The sequence below is a fragment of the Acromyrmex echinatior genome, chromosome 17 (assembly GCF_024713525.1).
Source record: "Acromyrmex echinatior isolate Ae372 chromosome 17, ASM2471352v2, whole genome shotgun sequence".
In the NCBI taxonomy this organism is placed as follows: domain Eukaryota; kingdom Metazoa; phylum Arthropoda; class Insecta; order Hymenoptera; family Formicidae; genus Acromyrmex; species Acromyrmex echinatior.
In genome coordinates, this window is record NC_141868.1 from 3,306,237 (window position 1) to 3,321,195 (window position 14,959).

A 14,959-nucleotide genomic window follows, 5' to 3' on the forward strand; every position below is an offset into this window, starting at 1 on the left:
AACTTTATTAGCTTTTCTAAACTCTGTTCTCTTTCATCGTTTTATGAACTTAACAGCTTTTAGTGTATGAAAATATGCTGGCCTATTTGCTCTTTTTATTGATTTATCGATAAGAAAATATATACCTATAAAAAAGACTTTAGAAAGATAAAAAAAGATACGCCAGTAGTATATAAATGCATTCAAATGTATGCAACGAATATTTTTGAAAAACTTATATTTATTTAATAGTTCACTTCAAAAATGAGCATGAAATCAATACAATTAGCCAACTATATCTCATTACAAGAAAAGAGGTCTTGAAAACCCTATAAAAAATTATTAAAAAATTATTTGTGAATAGTATATTTAGTAATGATTTAATGTATTTAAAAGTATGTGCAGCTGAAGTTTAACGAATCTGTGAAGCTAGCACGACATTTTATTAATATCAAAAAAATAATGAGTTAGCATTTTTTCAGTAGCATTTTTCAAAGTTCTACAGTTTTTCTAAAAATAAACAAAAGAATTCCGCATTTTTTATATGAAAAAACCAAATATGAAAATATGGCGTGCTAACTTAGCGAATTTAACACAACTTTTCTATAAAATACAAAAAAACAAATGATAAATATTTGCATTTTTAGCAACAGTTCCTGATAATTCTACTAAAAATCTACTAATATATATGCATTTTGAAAACAAAATTGCAACAATTTTCAATTTTTATGCATTTAATATATAAAAAAAAACGTCATGCTGATTTTTTCATATAAAAATTCGGAACTTTTTTTATTTTTAGAACTGTAGAACTATGAAAAGTGCTACTGGAACTGTCATTATTTTTTTTACATTAATAGAATGTCGTGCTAGTTTCACAGATCCAAGTTTAACGCGTTTATTGTCGTTTTATGCAAATTTTAAGTCGCATGAAATAAATTTAAAATGATTAAAATGATTAAAGGGATCGTAGTGAAGCAGGAAATTTCCATCAGAAAGCAGTGCAGCAGTACAAGAGACTATTTGCAAGGGTTTGTTTCAAATCCAAGGAATTTTATGAACAGGGCATCTATCATCTGGTTTTATAATGGAAGAAGCGCCTTGCCAATCGTGATGATTATTAAACATATCAATAGTTTCAATATCTGAATTTTTTATTCACTACTTTCTAAAACTTTTAGAGTGAATTGTCACTCTGAAGAATGAAATTTCACTCTTAAAGATTGAAACATTCTTTTTCAAGACTGGCTTAATTTTCACTCTTTATGAGTGAGATTCCATTTTAAAAAATTTAGAGAATACCTTTCATTTGATTGTCTTAATAGATAATGAATAATAAATAATAATAAATAATCATTTCTAAAAATCAATGTCATTATTAATTATAATTTTTATTTTTCACCAATATTTGATTAATGCCAAATTTTCTACTTCCCAATCAGTTCTGTCACATAGGAATATATCACATTTTTCAAATTTCCATCTATGGCGACTTAATATTGTCGATCAATCTCAGTTATCTCTCATCTTGAAAGTTCCATATCCATCTAACTCACGACATGTTGTGTCATGTCGTGTCGCATACGAGGGAAATTAACATCAGATTAGCTGTCAAGAACAGATGAAAAGCTCCAAGATAGTTGGACGTCAGCCGATTCCGTGATCAGTGTCCATCTTCTCATTCGATTAAATAAATAATTCATACGATGAGACATTAAAACCGTTTGGCGAACTCGAACTGGCCAAGAAGAACCCTAAAACTATCGTTATCTCGTCTAAGATCCGCGTCATCTGCAAAAGGCTCGCGTGCCATCATATTTTCGGCCATCCGGAAGTCGTTAACTACGAGCGGTCCGAAAGTTACGACGCCATCCGGCGGATATCGTTCTGATCGCTTTCGCCAACAAAATCGTTTTCTGGGTCAGCCGGATCGACCCTGATCGCGTGTCTTCTCGCTATCGATGATAAAATTGTAAGACTTATAGCTTACGACATCTTAGAGAGTCAACTTGTGTAGACAGACATCGCGAAAGTTTGTTCTTCTCATGTATCTAACTAGGGAGATCAACTATATATATATTGCTAAATGGAAGTTATTATATTTTAAATTAAAAAAAAAAAGGATTCAGATTTCTGTGTTAATTTTAGACTTTTATATTAGTTCAGCAATGATGATTTGTTTGACAACGATAATATACTTTAACTTTAAAAAGATTTTCAATAAAATCTTATAATATATAAAAATGCGTAATGATATATATGAAGAATAGAATTATGATCAAATTTCCAAAATAAAAACTTATAATATTATTCATACATATGCAAATGTTTTAGATTTCGTATAGAAGAACTTTGACAAGGAAATTTTACGAATTTTTAAGGAAGATTTGCGATATAATTTTTCCAAGAATTTACAGAATTTCCTTGCCAAGATTCTTGTTACGAAATTTAAGATATTTAAGTTGTCGGAAATATATATTTTCAAGATTCGCTAAAAAGACATATTTGCATAATTTATTATGTATAAAGTACTGTTTAAAAGTTTCAATAAATGTTGCTTTTAGTAGGAAAACATGAATTAATTGTTTATTATATGCATTTATTTATTAAATGTTAGTCCTTTTTATGTATATTTATAAATGCATGTTTATAAATCGAAGAACTGTTGAAGTACTACATTTTTTTGTTTTAATTTTAACTAAATATTTACTCACTAATGTCTTTTGAATTTTCTTAATTCTTTCTTTACACAGAAATTGAATTTAGTGAGCAAATATTTAATCAAACTGAAAAATTGTGAGCGAGTAACATATTCTATTTTACAAAGATAATCATCGGTTGTGTAAGGAAGACTGAGAGAAACATTCATAGTCTACAACTAATAATGTTCTAACGATCAAATAAACACTCAGATTAATATGCTAGTTCATTGTGATGCAAATTCTGAAAGCTTCAAGATTATATTGTACTTTTTAAAATATACTGAAAATATTAATTTAAATTAATAAATGTTTAATATAAAACACGAAAACAATTTTCCTATCTTTTATTTCTATCTTTTGTCTATCTGTTTATTCTAAATGTTTTGCCATTTACTGAAGCACTCTATATTAGATTTGTACACGCGTTAATTAAAATTGAAGGATTTGTACAACAACGTAGCTGAATATATGATATTGATAAAAATGAATGAGTGATGTATTCCTTTATTTATAGAAATCTATCACTCATTTGTTTCTATTCCAATATCCCATGTTTAGCTATTTGTAAAGGTCGGGCTGTCTATTGTTTTTTATATCGCCGTTTTGTTTATGAAATGGTACGTATTTTTTCCATCACTCAGCAGTATAGAGATCTGATGTAGACTTTATTCTTCTCATACATAGTATTTCTTGAGAAGGTGCTGAAACTAATCAGTTGTCATTTTTTAACGAACCATAAGGAATATGAAAAATAAAATATTTTTTAATAAACATTTAGCAATTTTACTTGAAGTAAAGACAATCAAATATTTTATTATTTAATAAATGTTTGTAAAAATACTGCCAAATATTGCCAATCTTAATGATATATACTTTCAAAGTGCTAACTTCTCAATGACATATATTTCGATCAAATTAAAAAAAAATTTTATTTATTTTCTTTTGAATAAAAGAACCGTTAAATAAAGCTTTAAATTTTTGTAACAGTACCATTGAAATATTTAAATGGCAATATTTAATTTTTATAAACATTTATTAAATACTAATAATATGTCTGATTGTCTTTACTTTATATGTAAATAAAATTACCAAAATTGTTAAATATCTTATTAAAAAATATTTTTTGTATTTCCTATGTATGTTTAAAAATTTAAAACGACTGATTAATTTTAACAACTTTCCATAGAAAAATACTCTGTAATTTTTGTTATTTACGATTTATAACTTGTAATAAACTTTCCGGATATGTATGCTAAAATATGAGAGAGTTTTGTAGCAATATGCAAATAAATTTTTCTCTTCACTTCAACTTCAAAATTTATTTTCTCTATTTTTACAAAAATGTGAGTTAGCTCGTTGTTGCAGCGAGCTCTTCAATCAATCCAAATTTCAAGCGAAACTCTAATGTTAATATTAATGAAGTCGTAAACTTCTTTTTCATGAATTAATCAGTGACCAGAGGATATCACGAGTTATAATGTCGTATATAATGACGTTCTGCATAATTGAGGATTCTCCAAAGAGACTTTTTCACGGCGCGTGAATGGCATTCAGTTATATCGATCACCCTTTTCCCTTTCGAGGTAAGGCAGCTACATCCGCGGAAGCTTCGTGTATTATGTAAAGAAAATAAATGACAGGAGAGATTCGCCGGAGGGCGCCGGGACGCTTGGCGCCGCCACGTCGTTCTCACCCTTATCCTCGCCGACATCGTTGTCAGCGTCATCGTTCGAGAATAGTTGCAAGGGAAGGGGTGGAAATGAAGCTTGAATGTGTTGTTTGCGTAGCACGCGTTCTGGTGCTCACGCTTCTTGCAAGTATCTCGTTGACGAGCTGTTACGAGATAACGAGTCTCGCTGCCGTTATCTTATATGGCCCCTTACCAAGCAATTTAATCCTGTTTATGGTGATCGATGCTAGACGGAAACCAAGTCTCTCTTGCCAGCCGGAGTTCCCGAATTTCATACGTAAAATCGGAACTAAGCGTAAAGTAAAGCCTGCGGTACAGGATTGTTTTCCTGCTAGATTGCTTGCGTTTTGATAAATAGAAATTCTGCGGTACATTCTCTGTGGTACAATTTCATTAATTTACTAAAACGCAAACAACCCAGCAAGGAAACAAGCATAGTGTGCCGCAGGCTTTACAATAACATTACGTCAATATCACAATTTCCTCCTCAACAATGCAGGGTGACAAGAAAGTTTGGTCACAAAACTTTTGTACGTTTATTAGATTATTCAAGTAACAAACTGGTGTTATTCGTCGTTATTTTGACGCCAAAATGAAGTCTTTAATGTCGTTTACGTAGATAGAATCTATATAAAAAAGAAAAAAAAGAAAAAAAAGAATTCTGACGTATTAGTTACTATATATTTCTTATTAAATATCAAAAGGACTCGGCATGAAAAGATTTCATCGATTGAACTGAACACTGCTCCATTGCTGGGAAAATTTTTCTGTAAAAAGATACGCGGCCATTGTCAATGCGTTCTCCAAGCGTCTTACGCCGGTATTCATAGTCGAGTCTTATATTCAAGACTGTCTTATATAAGCTTTAAGACGTCATGAATCAATCAAAAGAGCCTTAGCGTTTTAAAACATTATTTAAAACGGTCTTAAAAAAAGAGACCGATAGAATACCGGCCTTAATGGTTATACCAAAGCTAAACATTATTAATAAAGCCATAATAAAATAATTAATAAAGCCATTTTTAACTATTATTTTTGCTTGTTAACTATTATTTTTAGTATTTAATAAAATATTATTAACACTCCAGAATTTATTTTTTATGAATATACGTTACTAATGATTTGATGAACAAAACTTTGTGGTTTAACTTTTTTGTCATTCTGTATAAATGTAATATAATATAATATAACGTTATTAAGTATTAATTGTTGAGTAGAAAATTATAACATTTGTGTGACGTTGCTGTTGTTTTTGTGTTTAGCAGGAAGGAATTTTAAAACAATAATCGTTTCAAGTTTTTTAATAGATATTTCATGTTCTGGCGGTACATAAGTATTTTTCATTAACCCAGGAATAGTCTGAAGTGCTTTTATGCTGCAGCGGCAAGAAAACATAAATTGTTATAAAATGGATATTATTTTTTAAATATATTTTCTTCCTTTTTTAATAAGTATTTTTCATGGTATACCCTTAAATGTGCAATTCCATTAAAACCCGCAGTAAAGAACGTTTTAGTAAACCTTTGAAGGAACTTTCTAACAAAGAAACTTAAAGAAATTCTTGTCTCTTATAAGGATTTTTGCTGGATTTGATTCAGATATCAGAATTTTTAAATTTAATATTAAGTAAAAATTGAACAATGAGATTAAATACATAGGAGTGAAAAATATCAGGTTTTTCGTGCCTAATAATATTATTATTTGCGTCTAAAATTTAAATTAAAAAAAAATAATAATCTAATTATATTGTAAAATTCGGTTTTAGAGAGGTTTTGGGTATCGCTTTGTTGAATGAAAAGGTCGAATTTCAAAAGATAGTAATCTCCTGTAAAGGAAGATCAAATGTCACAGTGCTCTGCATATTTGAAAATCAATACGAACTGTTTGTTAACACTGACGTGTTTCAAATAAAGCGAAACTGGAAACTTGATGTTACTTTGCGATTAAAAATTCCCTAAAATCCAGTTTTAGGATAATCAGGTTACTTTTTTGAAATTCTGTCGTATTAAATCCATTTTTAATTTTGTTAATTTTAAGAGATTTAGATTCGAATAAAATTTTTTTTAATAATTCCAGAGATTAAGTTTTATAAAAATTATGAATGAACAGATTATAAAAATAAAAAGAATCGCAAACGCCATAAAATTAATTAATATCTTTATATTTTTTTTATAAAAATATATTGTTATAATATACAAGCTATTTAACGCACTTATTTCGTTTGTTAAATATTTGTTTATTTTACTTGCTTTTTACAAAAAATTGTGAGTAAATTCATATATTCGTGACGTTCTCAAATATTAATAATTCGGGAAACAATCAAAAATATCAATATGTGATTAACAGTGATTTTCCATTGCAATATAAAAGCACCCCAGGTGATCGTTTACATAAAAAATCAGATGACTATATATTTTCGGGTTAATGTTTCCATTAAGTAAATTAGCCATTCGTATATTCCATGGAATATCAGAAAGTTATTATATGAAGCGTTTCGAATCAGTTTAGAAATTCCTGTTTATCTAAAACTATTGATATTAATATTTACTCGTATCTTTTAATTAAAATCGGACTTGACTGCGCGTCACGAATTGAAGCCATTCAATATCGCACGCGTCGCAAACACGGGACATCTTATGTCAATTTTCGCAAGGAATATAGATCATTTTTACATGCATCACATGGATATTAGTTATCTTATTCAGCTGCCGCGAGAGATTTCACTGAATAAAAGATGACACGACCGACGTCTTGGAAGATTCATCGAATTTCGCGAAACCGGTGTGATCAAAGTTGAGATATGATGCTGACAGAATGAAAGAAATATTCTATTAGATTATTATTCTTTTCAGTCGCATGATATTAATTCGAAACGCCAAACACGATTAAGGATCGTGAAATCTTCGCGACAGCTACTTGAGATTTACTTCAAGAATAATACATGCGAATAATAATTAATGAAACAGACAGCTCCTTTTCATGTAATATCGTGAAACAAATCTAGATTGAAATGGTTTATAAAATTTGCATTAATATTTCTTCAAAATTGACACGGTTTTATATTTATTGTATTATTATATTTATATTTATTATTGTAAATATTTATAGTTTTATTATTTTTATTTGTATTTATTATAATTAGATTATTAATTATTAATTACATTACATTATTAATAAGGACTGCAGAAATTCAGAGAAAGCGAGGAAACAATTTTAAAGTACAAATTAGTAGATTTACTACATATTTTTACTAAATAGTTTATATTGTATAAAATTTCCATCAAATGTTCAACATTTCTTTAAACTCGACATGGTTTTATAGTATTATTATATTTATATTTATTATAATATTAGGTGTTGGAATTAATTCGTAGCGTTTTTAATGAAAGAATGTTATTTATTTCACATGAGCATTAAAAAATACATTAATGAAAGTACTTCCCATCACTTGTAAAACGCTACGAATTAATTCCAACACCTAATATTATTGTCTGTATTTTTATTTTTATTATTTTTATTTGTGTTTATTGTAATATCGCATCATTATTACAATAAAAAGGACTGTGAAAGTTCAGAGAAATAGCACATACGTGATAAAAAGGCAGAAGAGGAGAATAGAGGGGAGAAACAATTTTGAAGTACTTAAATTAGCGAATTTATTTGCTAAATATATTTTTAAATCGCGTATAAAAGTTTACAACGCAATCGGGGGATACAGTCGATCGATAGGACTCAGAAGGCACGTATCGTAGGAGATGCGAAGAAGGGTAATCAGGATGGATATAGATTGCCACGACCCATTCGCTCACCCTCCCGTGACAGCAATTTTTCCGGAATATCGTCGGCCTAAGTCTCTAGAACTCGACCTATATCCTTGCTTTCATTCTACGATCGATTCGCGCAATTCCTTAGCGTTTCTTCACGTCGCGGCGTATGTGGAAATCGTGACGAGCTACGCGCAAACGGCAGTATAAATAAAAAAAAATATTCTTGAAAGAGCGCGAGCGTGCAATCTCCGCAGTTAAATAAAAATGCGAATGACAAAATATACATATAAATGAAATAAACAGAGTAGAGATATATTCTGCGCACCGAAAATTTTTCACGAAATTAGTGAAAAATTGACAATCAGACTTAGTAAATTCAGAATTTAGTAAATAAGGTTGATTAACGAATAATATAAATATGAAATAGAATCTTCTGAATTTACTTAAAAGTCCAGAGGACTACGATCTTTGATGATTTAAACTCTTGAGTCTAGTAAATACGAATGCACAGCAATCAAGTTAGCAAGTTGCATGAAAAATTTCGTTGTCTATGAATTTCTTGATAATTGACAATCGTAGCATAATTTAACAAATAAAATTGATAGATAAAAGATACAAATACGAAATGAAACTAAATGAGCTAAATGAAATTAAAAATCGAGAGGACGCAGATCTTTGATCAATAGTGAATACAAACGAGCAGCAATCAGATTGACAGATTGCACAAAGAATTTCGTTATTTTGTAAATTTTTGAAAATTAACAATCCTAACGTAATTGATTTAAATAAATAAAATTGATGAATAAAGAATATAAATATAAATGCATTAATTAAATGAGTTTAACTTAACGATCGAAAGAATGCAGATCTTTAACGATCAAGCGCAAATATGAACGCGCACTGCAATCAAATTGGCAGATTAAGAATCGGAGAGAACCGTTAAACGCGAGATGAGTCGTTCGAAGAATAGCGAGTAATCTCTCATGGTACAAATGATTCCAACTATCTTCCGCATATAGCTACATAATCCTAATACTCTTGTAGTGGGATTCTCTCCTAAAGGTTTGTTCGAAACAAAAGGTTGTCGAGAATGAGCACTGTCGAGTCAACTTAAAGATACTCGACAGTGAAGTGAAGCTTATTGAAGACGTCACGAGATCTCGAAGCGTTGAACTTGATGTTAAAAATTTTCAGACCACAAGGTTTCATCCTGTGAGCCAAAATAGATCTTCGCATTTCTGTCAACTTTCAATTTTGACCTTAAATTGATTTCTTCGATATTCTATATCGAAGCGGACAGTTTGAAATTTCACTTTGCAGTCTGTTCCTCTAGGAATTCTCGAAATTGACTTTCCCACGTTTTCGCGAATGTCGCTAATTTAAATCGTAAACGATTCCTCAATTCTATTTTAAAATTCAACGCTTCATTCCCTGTTTATAAATCGTTCAATTTTGAATTCTGACTTAAAACGATGCGGTATATTCGAGCTGTTTTAATCTTCTTGCTCCTCTGTGTCGTCTTACACATCACTTGGGAAATAGAAAGACGAGAATATGTATAGAGAGAGAAACGCTTAATTTTACATGCGTGAATATTATCCGCTTAGTGTTTGCTTACTCCGAACGAACGTCAAACATGCTAACCGAGCAATGATATTCCCTCTCTTGCATCCACCCTGTGGATCAAAGGGTGTCCCTCGGCGGTGCTTCAACATGACGGCATGCAATGTGCGCCACGCATGATACACTGAGAAAAAAAGTCAAAACATTTGCCAGCAAATGTTTCATGTGACGTTTTATCGATATTTATTGGTTATAACAAAAATTTAGTTGAGTATACATTTTTGTGAATTATATCTGATTGTAAAACAATAAAATAGATAATTTTTATTTTTTTGGAATAGAATTTCATTTCTCCGTATTTATTTTAATGGAAACATTATATCTCACGAAATAAATTAAATATTTATTATATAATTACTTTATTATATAATTACTTTTATTATATAAATACTTTTTTCTTAATAAATGTGGAAATATGCAGAACAGTCATAAATACTTCGCAAGAACTGCGGCACTTTTAAGTCTATTTTGGACAATCTACAATTTATATTAGAAAAGAGAGAGAGAGAGAAATCAAGATACATAGAATTACATATTTGTAATTTTATGCATCATGAATTTTATGCATCAAGAATATAAAAAATGTATACATATAGTACCATTCAAAGGTTTCAATAATTACTACTTTTTGCAAAAAAAAATATATTTATCTATTGGATGTTAGTTTTTTTATACATGGATAAAAAAAAACATTGACGTACCATATTTCAATTTAGTTTCTGTTTAAATAAACAAAAAAAAAATTTTTAAATCAAAACAGTCACTAGTGAGCAAATATTAGTTAAAGTTAAAAATTGGAAGCAAATAATATATTCTATTCCACAACTCTCAGTTGTGTAAGAAAGAGTAGAAAAGAAACAATCACAATTTATAAAAAAAAGTAAAGTGGTAAAATAAATACTATGATTAATCAGCGTCAGTTCATTGTAAGATTTCAAAACTTATATTTTACTTTCTAATAATACATGGAATATGCTAATTTAAATGATAAATATTTAATAATAAATAATTAAGTAAAACGTGAAAACAATTTTTCTATCTCTTTCATCTATTTATTCTAAAAATTTTATCTTAAAATTTTTATAAACATAAATCGTCTAAAGTGGATTTTTATAAAAATATTATATCATCTCAACAAAACTTATATCTCTTATAAAAATAATCCGTAAAATAGAAATTTTCGGAATATATATCTTATGTGTAACAAAACTATATATTAATGATAGATTATTAGTAAAACTGTACTATAAAATAACTCGGCACCTTCCTTCCCTAATTAACGATGATTGTAAGAGTTTATAAGGGATTATGGGAGTTATAAAAGTGAATAAATCTTGTCAAAATCTTGAACGATGGAAGATTTAAAAACGCTGGTAAATGGAAAATCGTTTAGTAACGAAAGGCATGAGAATAAGGGAGAGAACAGCTGATCTTGAAAGCGGTCCATTTTCTGGGTATTTGCACACAGATTTAGGGATGTTTCATGTTTTACCCTACTTTCTTTAATCCGATTGAGAGTTGGGACCAGCGTTCAGATTGAACCGGTTTCTAAAGTCAGTCGTAAATATCAGATGTATTCGCACGATTACTCGATGGGACTCGGATTTGGAGAAAATTCTTAATTGGAATAATTCTAATTGCTCGTTTTTGCTCTTGTTCTTGCTCTTTCCGGTAAAAAGTATCTAATTACCATGCATCAAGATAGGGTTGAGACGTTCATCAAGATAGTGTTGAAACGCGAATCTAAACGACGACCAAGAAATGAAGTTCCATAAGTTATTCTGTCCTTTGAGCTAATTTAAACTTGTGTTTGGAGTGGAATTATTAATTCGAAGATCAAACTGTGAATTATATATTTTGAGAGTTAAAACTTCGAACTTATGGGATGATATAATATTTAATATTATTGTTAATCGGAAATTATAAATCTAATTCTTAAGGTGTGTCAAACCTTAAATTATATTCCCAACTATAAATTCCATCATAAAATTTTGAGATCCATTTTTTCAACAGATGTTTTATAGCACATTGCATTTATCGTATGCCTTTAAGTTTCAACTCGAAGCAACCTTAATATTAATTAAATTTTATAATTTTATCTCTCTGATGGAATAAATTAATTGAATTAAGACTAGTGTTAATTGGAAAGTACAGGTTTATTCTTTCTTAAAGTTTAATTTTTCGAGACATTTTAACAAGAGATATACAACACAGACACATACATATATATGTCTATGTTGTATATCTCTTAAATAAAATTTATGCTGCAAATGGAAGTATGTATTAACTGAAAAATATAGCGGTAAAAAACTATAAAGGTAACAATTGTATAAATGAATTGTAGAAGTTTTATATAAAAGTTCTATATAAAGTTTTATATAGAATTAATATACATAGTTGAATAAATTAATGCAGTTACAAAATATCTATATTCTAAAAATAATTTATTCAACTATGTACATTAATTCTATGTACAAAACTTGTATAGTTGCCACTTTTATAGTCGCTACTGCTATATCTTTTTCTCTAAGTATATTACAAATTTTGAAATGAAATTGATAAAAAAGTAGATAATAGAAGCAATGAAATATTTAATATGTCGTAATCTCTCTCATCGTAAGAATTAATGGCGCTATTTCTCGCTCGTATTTTCTACTTGATGAGATCGAACTTTCAGAGACGGTAGGCGCTAATAATAACTATACAGATGACAATTTTGTACAAGTTTTATATGTAAAATTAATGTACATAATTAAACTAATGTAATTGCAACATTTATATTCTATAAAATATTTAATTTAACTATGTATATTAATTCTACAATAAAACTTGAATAGTTGCTATCAGTAATATCTTTTTCTCTAAGTATGCATGTATTACAAAGTCGATAAGAAAAGTAATAAACTATTTAATACGTCGTGATCTCTCACGTCTTAAGAATTAACGGCGCTATCTTTTCGCTCGTATCTTCGGGTTAACGACATCAAGCTTTTAGAGGCAGTAAGTGCTAATGAAACCGTCAGGATAGAAGATATCGCAGACGATATTAAGGAGGTCCAAGGAGGGCAGCAGTAAGTGAGAAAAGTTGCGACTTACTTTGAGGGCCTCCTCATGGGTGACCGCGCGAAAAGGCGTGCCGTTTACCTCCAGGATGGTGTCTCCTGGCCTGAGTCCAGCACGTTCGGCCACCGAGCCTTCCTCCACCCTCGAGATGTAGACGCCCACCCCTGAAAACAGTTCGCACAGACTTTCCATCAGACTGGTGAGTCTCTCCACCGCCAATTCACAATCGGTGCCAGCTAAGACCTTCCGCCCATGACGCGACAAGTTATCTGAACGAATTTTACGAAGCAATCTCCGTCACCTCCACGACACGATTCAGTTAACAATAAATTTTGTCTTTAATGAAAAAGGCATAGGTGTCTCAGTGTTCGCTCAAATAATATTTTAGTGATGGAGATTCTTTAATATCAAGAAATTATTTTGTTATTTATTACAAATAGTAAAGAATTTTGTTTTGTTTTGTGGAATGTGATATTTTAGCAATTATGAAATTAATATTTATATTGATATTATTGAATTATTATTTAAAAATAATGTAAAATATAAAATATTTTAGAACAGGTATAGGTGATATTTTAGCAACTACTAACAAACTAACGCGTTGTAAAATATTTAACGTGAGCGTAATTTAATATATAGAGAGATGAAGGACCTGTTGGCTGGCATGTGACAAACAAGTTGAAATTTTGGCAATCTTCCCCAGTATACTTGTTGAACGGGATGTAATAAACGCCATGGGCAGAAATATCGTGGAAATACGAGAGGAAAATGAAAAAACGAAGTATGCGGATGCATTTCAAAGTAAAATATCGGTAAAATGGTGAACGTGTGTCTCCATGTAACATAACACAATGCACGTACGTATAAGTGTATTTGTGACAGAGAAAGAAAGGCATGCACAAATTTTTTCGAATAATCGAGAGGAAGTGCGATCGCATCGCATGATGTGCTCGCGTATACAATTATGAGATATTGCACATTGTGGGCGTACGTGCGTATATGTATGCATTTGGCGTATATATGTACTCTGAAAAGTATTTTTTACCTCTCTGAAAAAACGATAATCGATAGCAGCCGGATGGAAACTTTAAACCAGGGACCACAGATTATTCATGAATTTTTGAACGGCATTCATGCACGGAGACAATGAATTTTATACGGTTAAATAAAAAAAAAAGAAAGAAAAGAACGTTTTTATAATGTGGAAAGCGAGATTTATCTGTCTGATTGATTTTGAGTTCAAGATGTTAATTCTTTGATACATATTTGTGAACAAATACGTCAATTGCGAGATTTATGCTTTCTTCATGAACTGAACAAAAATTGTATATGATAATATCTTCTTTTAGATATATTTATATAATAATCTTTTTTTTAATTTATAATATCTTTAAGAATCGATTATATTTTATTAGATAATTAATTATCATGAATAAAAAAATTATTTAGACATTTATAAAAATTAATTATACTTTAATAGGCAACGCTAAAAAAACGGTTAAAAAAATTCTATTTTTATAGATATTAAAATATCTATTAAGATATTTTTGTACTATTTTTTGCATTAATTTTAAATCAATCAAAATAATGAGAGCAGTGTTTTTCAGAAACATGCATTAAAAAATTCTTCTCTCTTTATTTTTTTTGCTTAAATATAAATAAATGATTCATAGGGAATATCTATTTAATTTAACATGATTTTTATCTATTATAAAAATTTTCAAGCAAAAATAAATTATTTTAGTTAAGAAAGAGATCCTATATAACTATTTGTTGTCAACAAAATGTAAAATTTTTAAAAAGAGATATGTTGAGAAATTGAAATCCATAGGATAAAATCGAATCTCATTTTCAGAATTAAAAAAAATACATAAGAATCAAGTTACCTATTTAAAAAAATCATTGTCGAGTATAACCAATATTATTAAAAGAAAGAAATTATTTAGACATAAACTATGATTAATATAAATGAATCACAAACTTGATTATAAATCTTAACATGAAAAAGTATAATTTATAAATATATAAGATACAAATTTTTATGTGCTAAAATTAAAAATAAGGTTGAATATTTTTATCTTTCGTGCAAACGTTCAAATTACTTTTCGGAGGCGTGTTTGTTGCTAAATTATATA

The 14,959-nt window shown here is 29.3% G+C and overlaps 1 protein-coding gene across 10 annotated transcripts in view; it reads right to left on the reverse strand.

Annotated features, from left to right (window-relative positions):
* Positions 1–14,959, reverse strand: part of dysc (whirlin protein dyschronic) — a 120,044-nt gene that overhangs the window by 69,068 nt on the left and 36,017 nt on the right. For all 10 annotated transcript variants that reach the window (XM_087414990.1, XM_087414988.1, XM_087414995.1 and 7 more), the window contains exon 4: positions 12,858–12,988. In XM_087414990.1, coding sequence (XP_087271116.1) covers positions 12,858–12,988 — 131 coding nt within the window. The remainder of the gene's footprint in view (positions 1–12,857; positions 12,989–14,959) is intronic.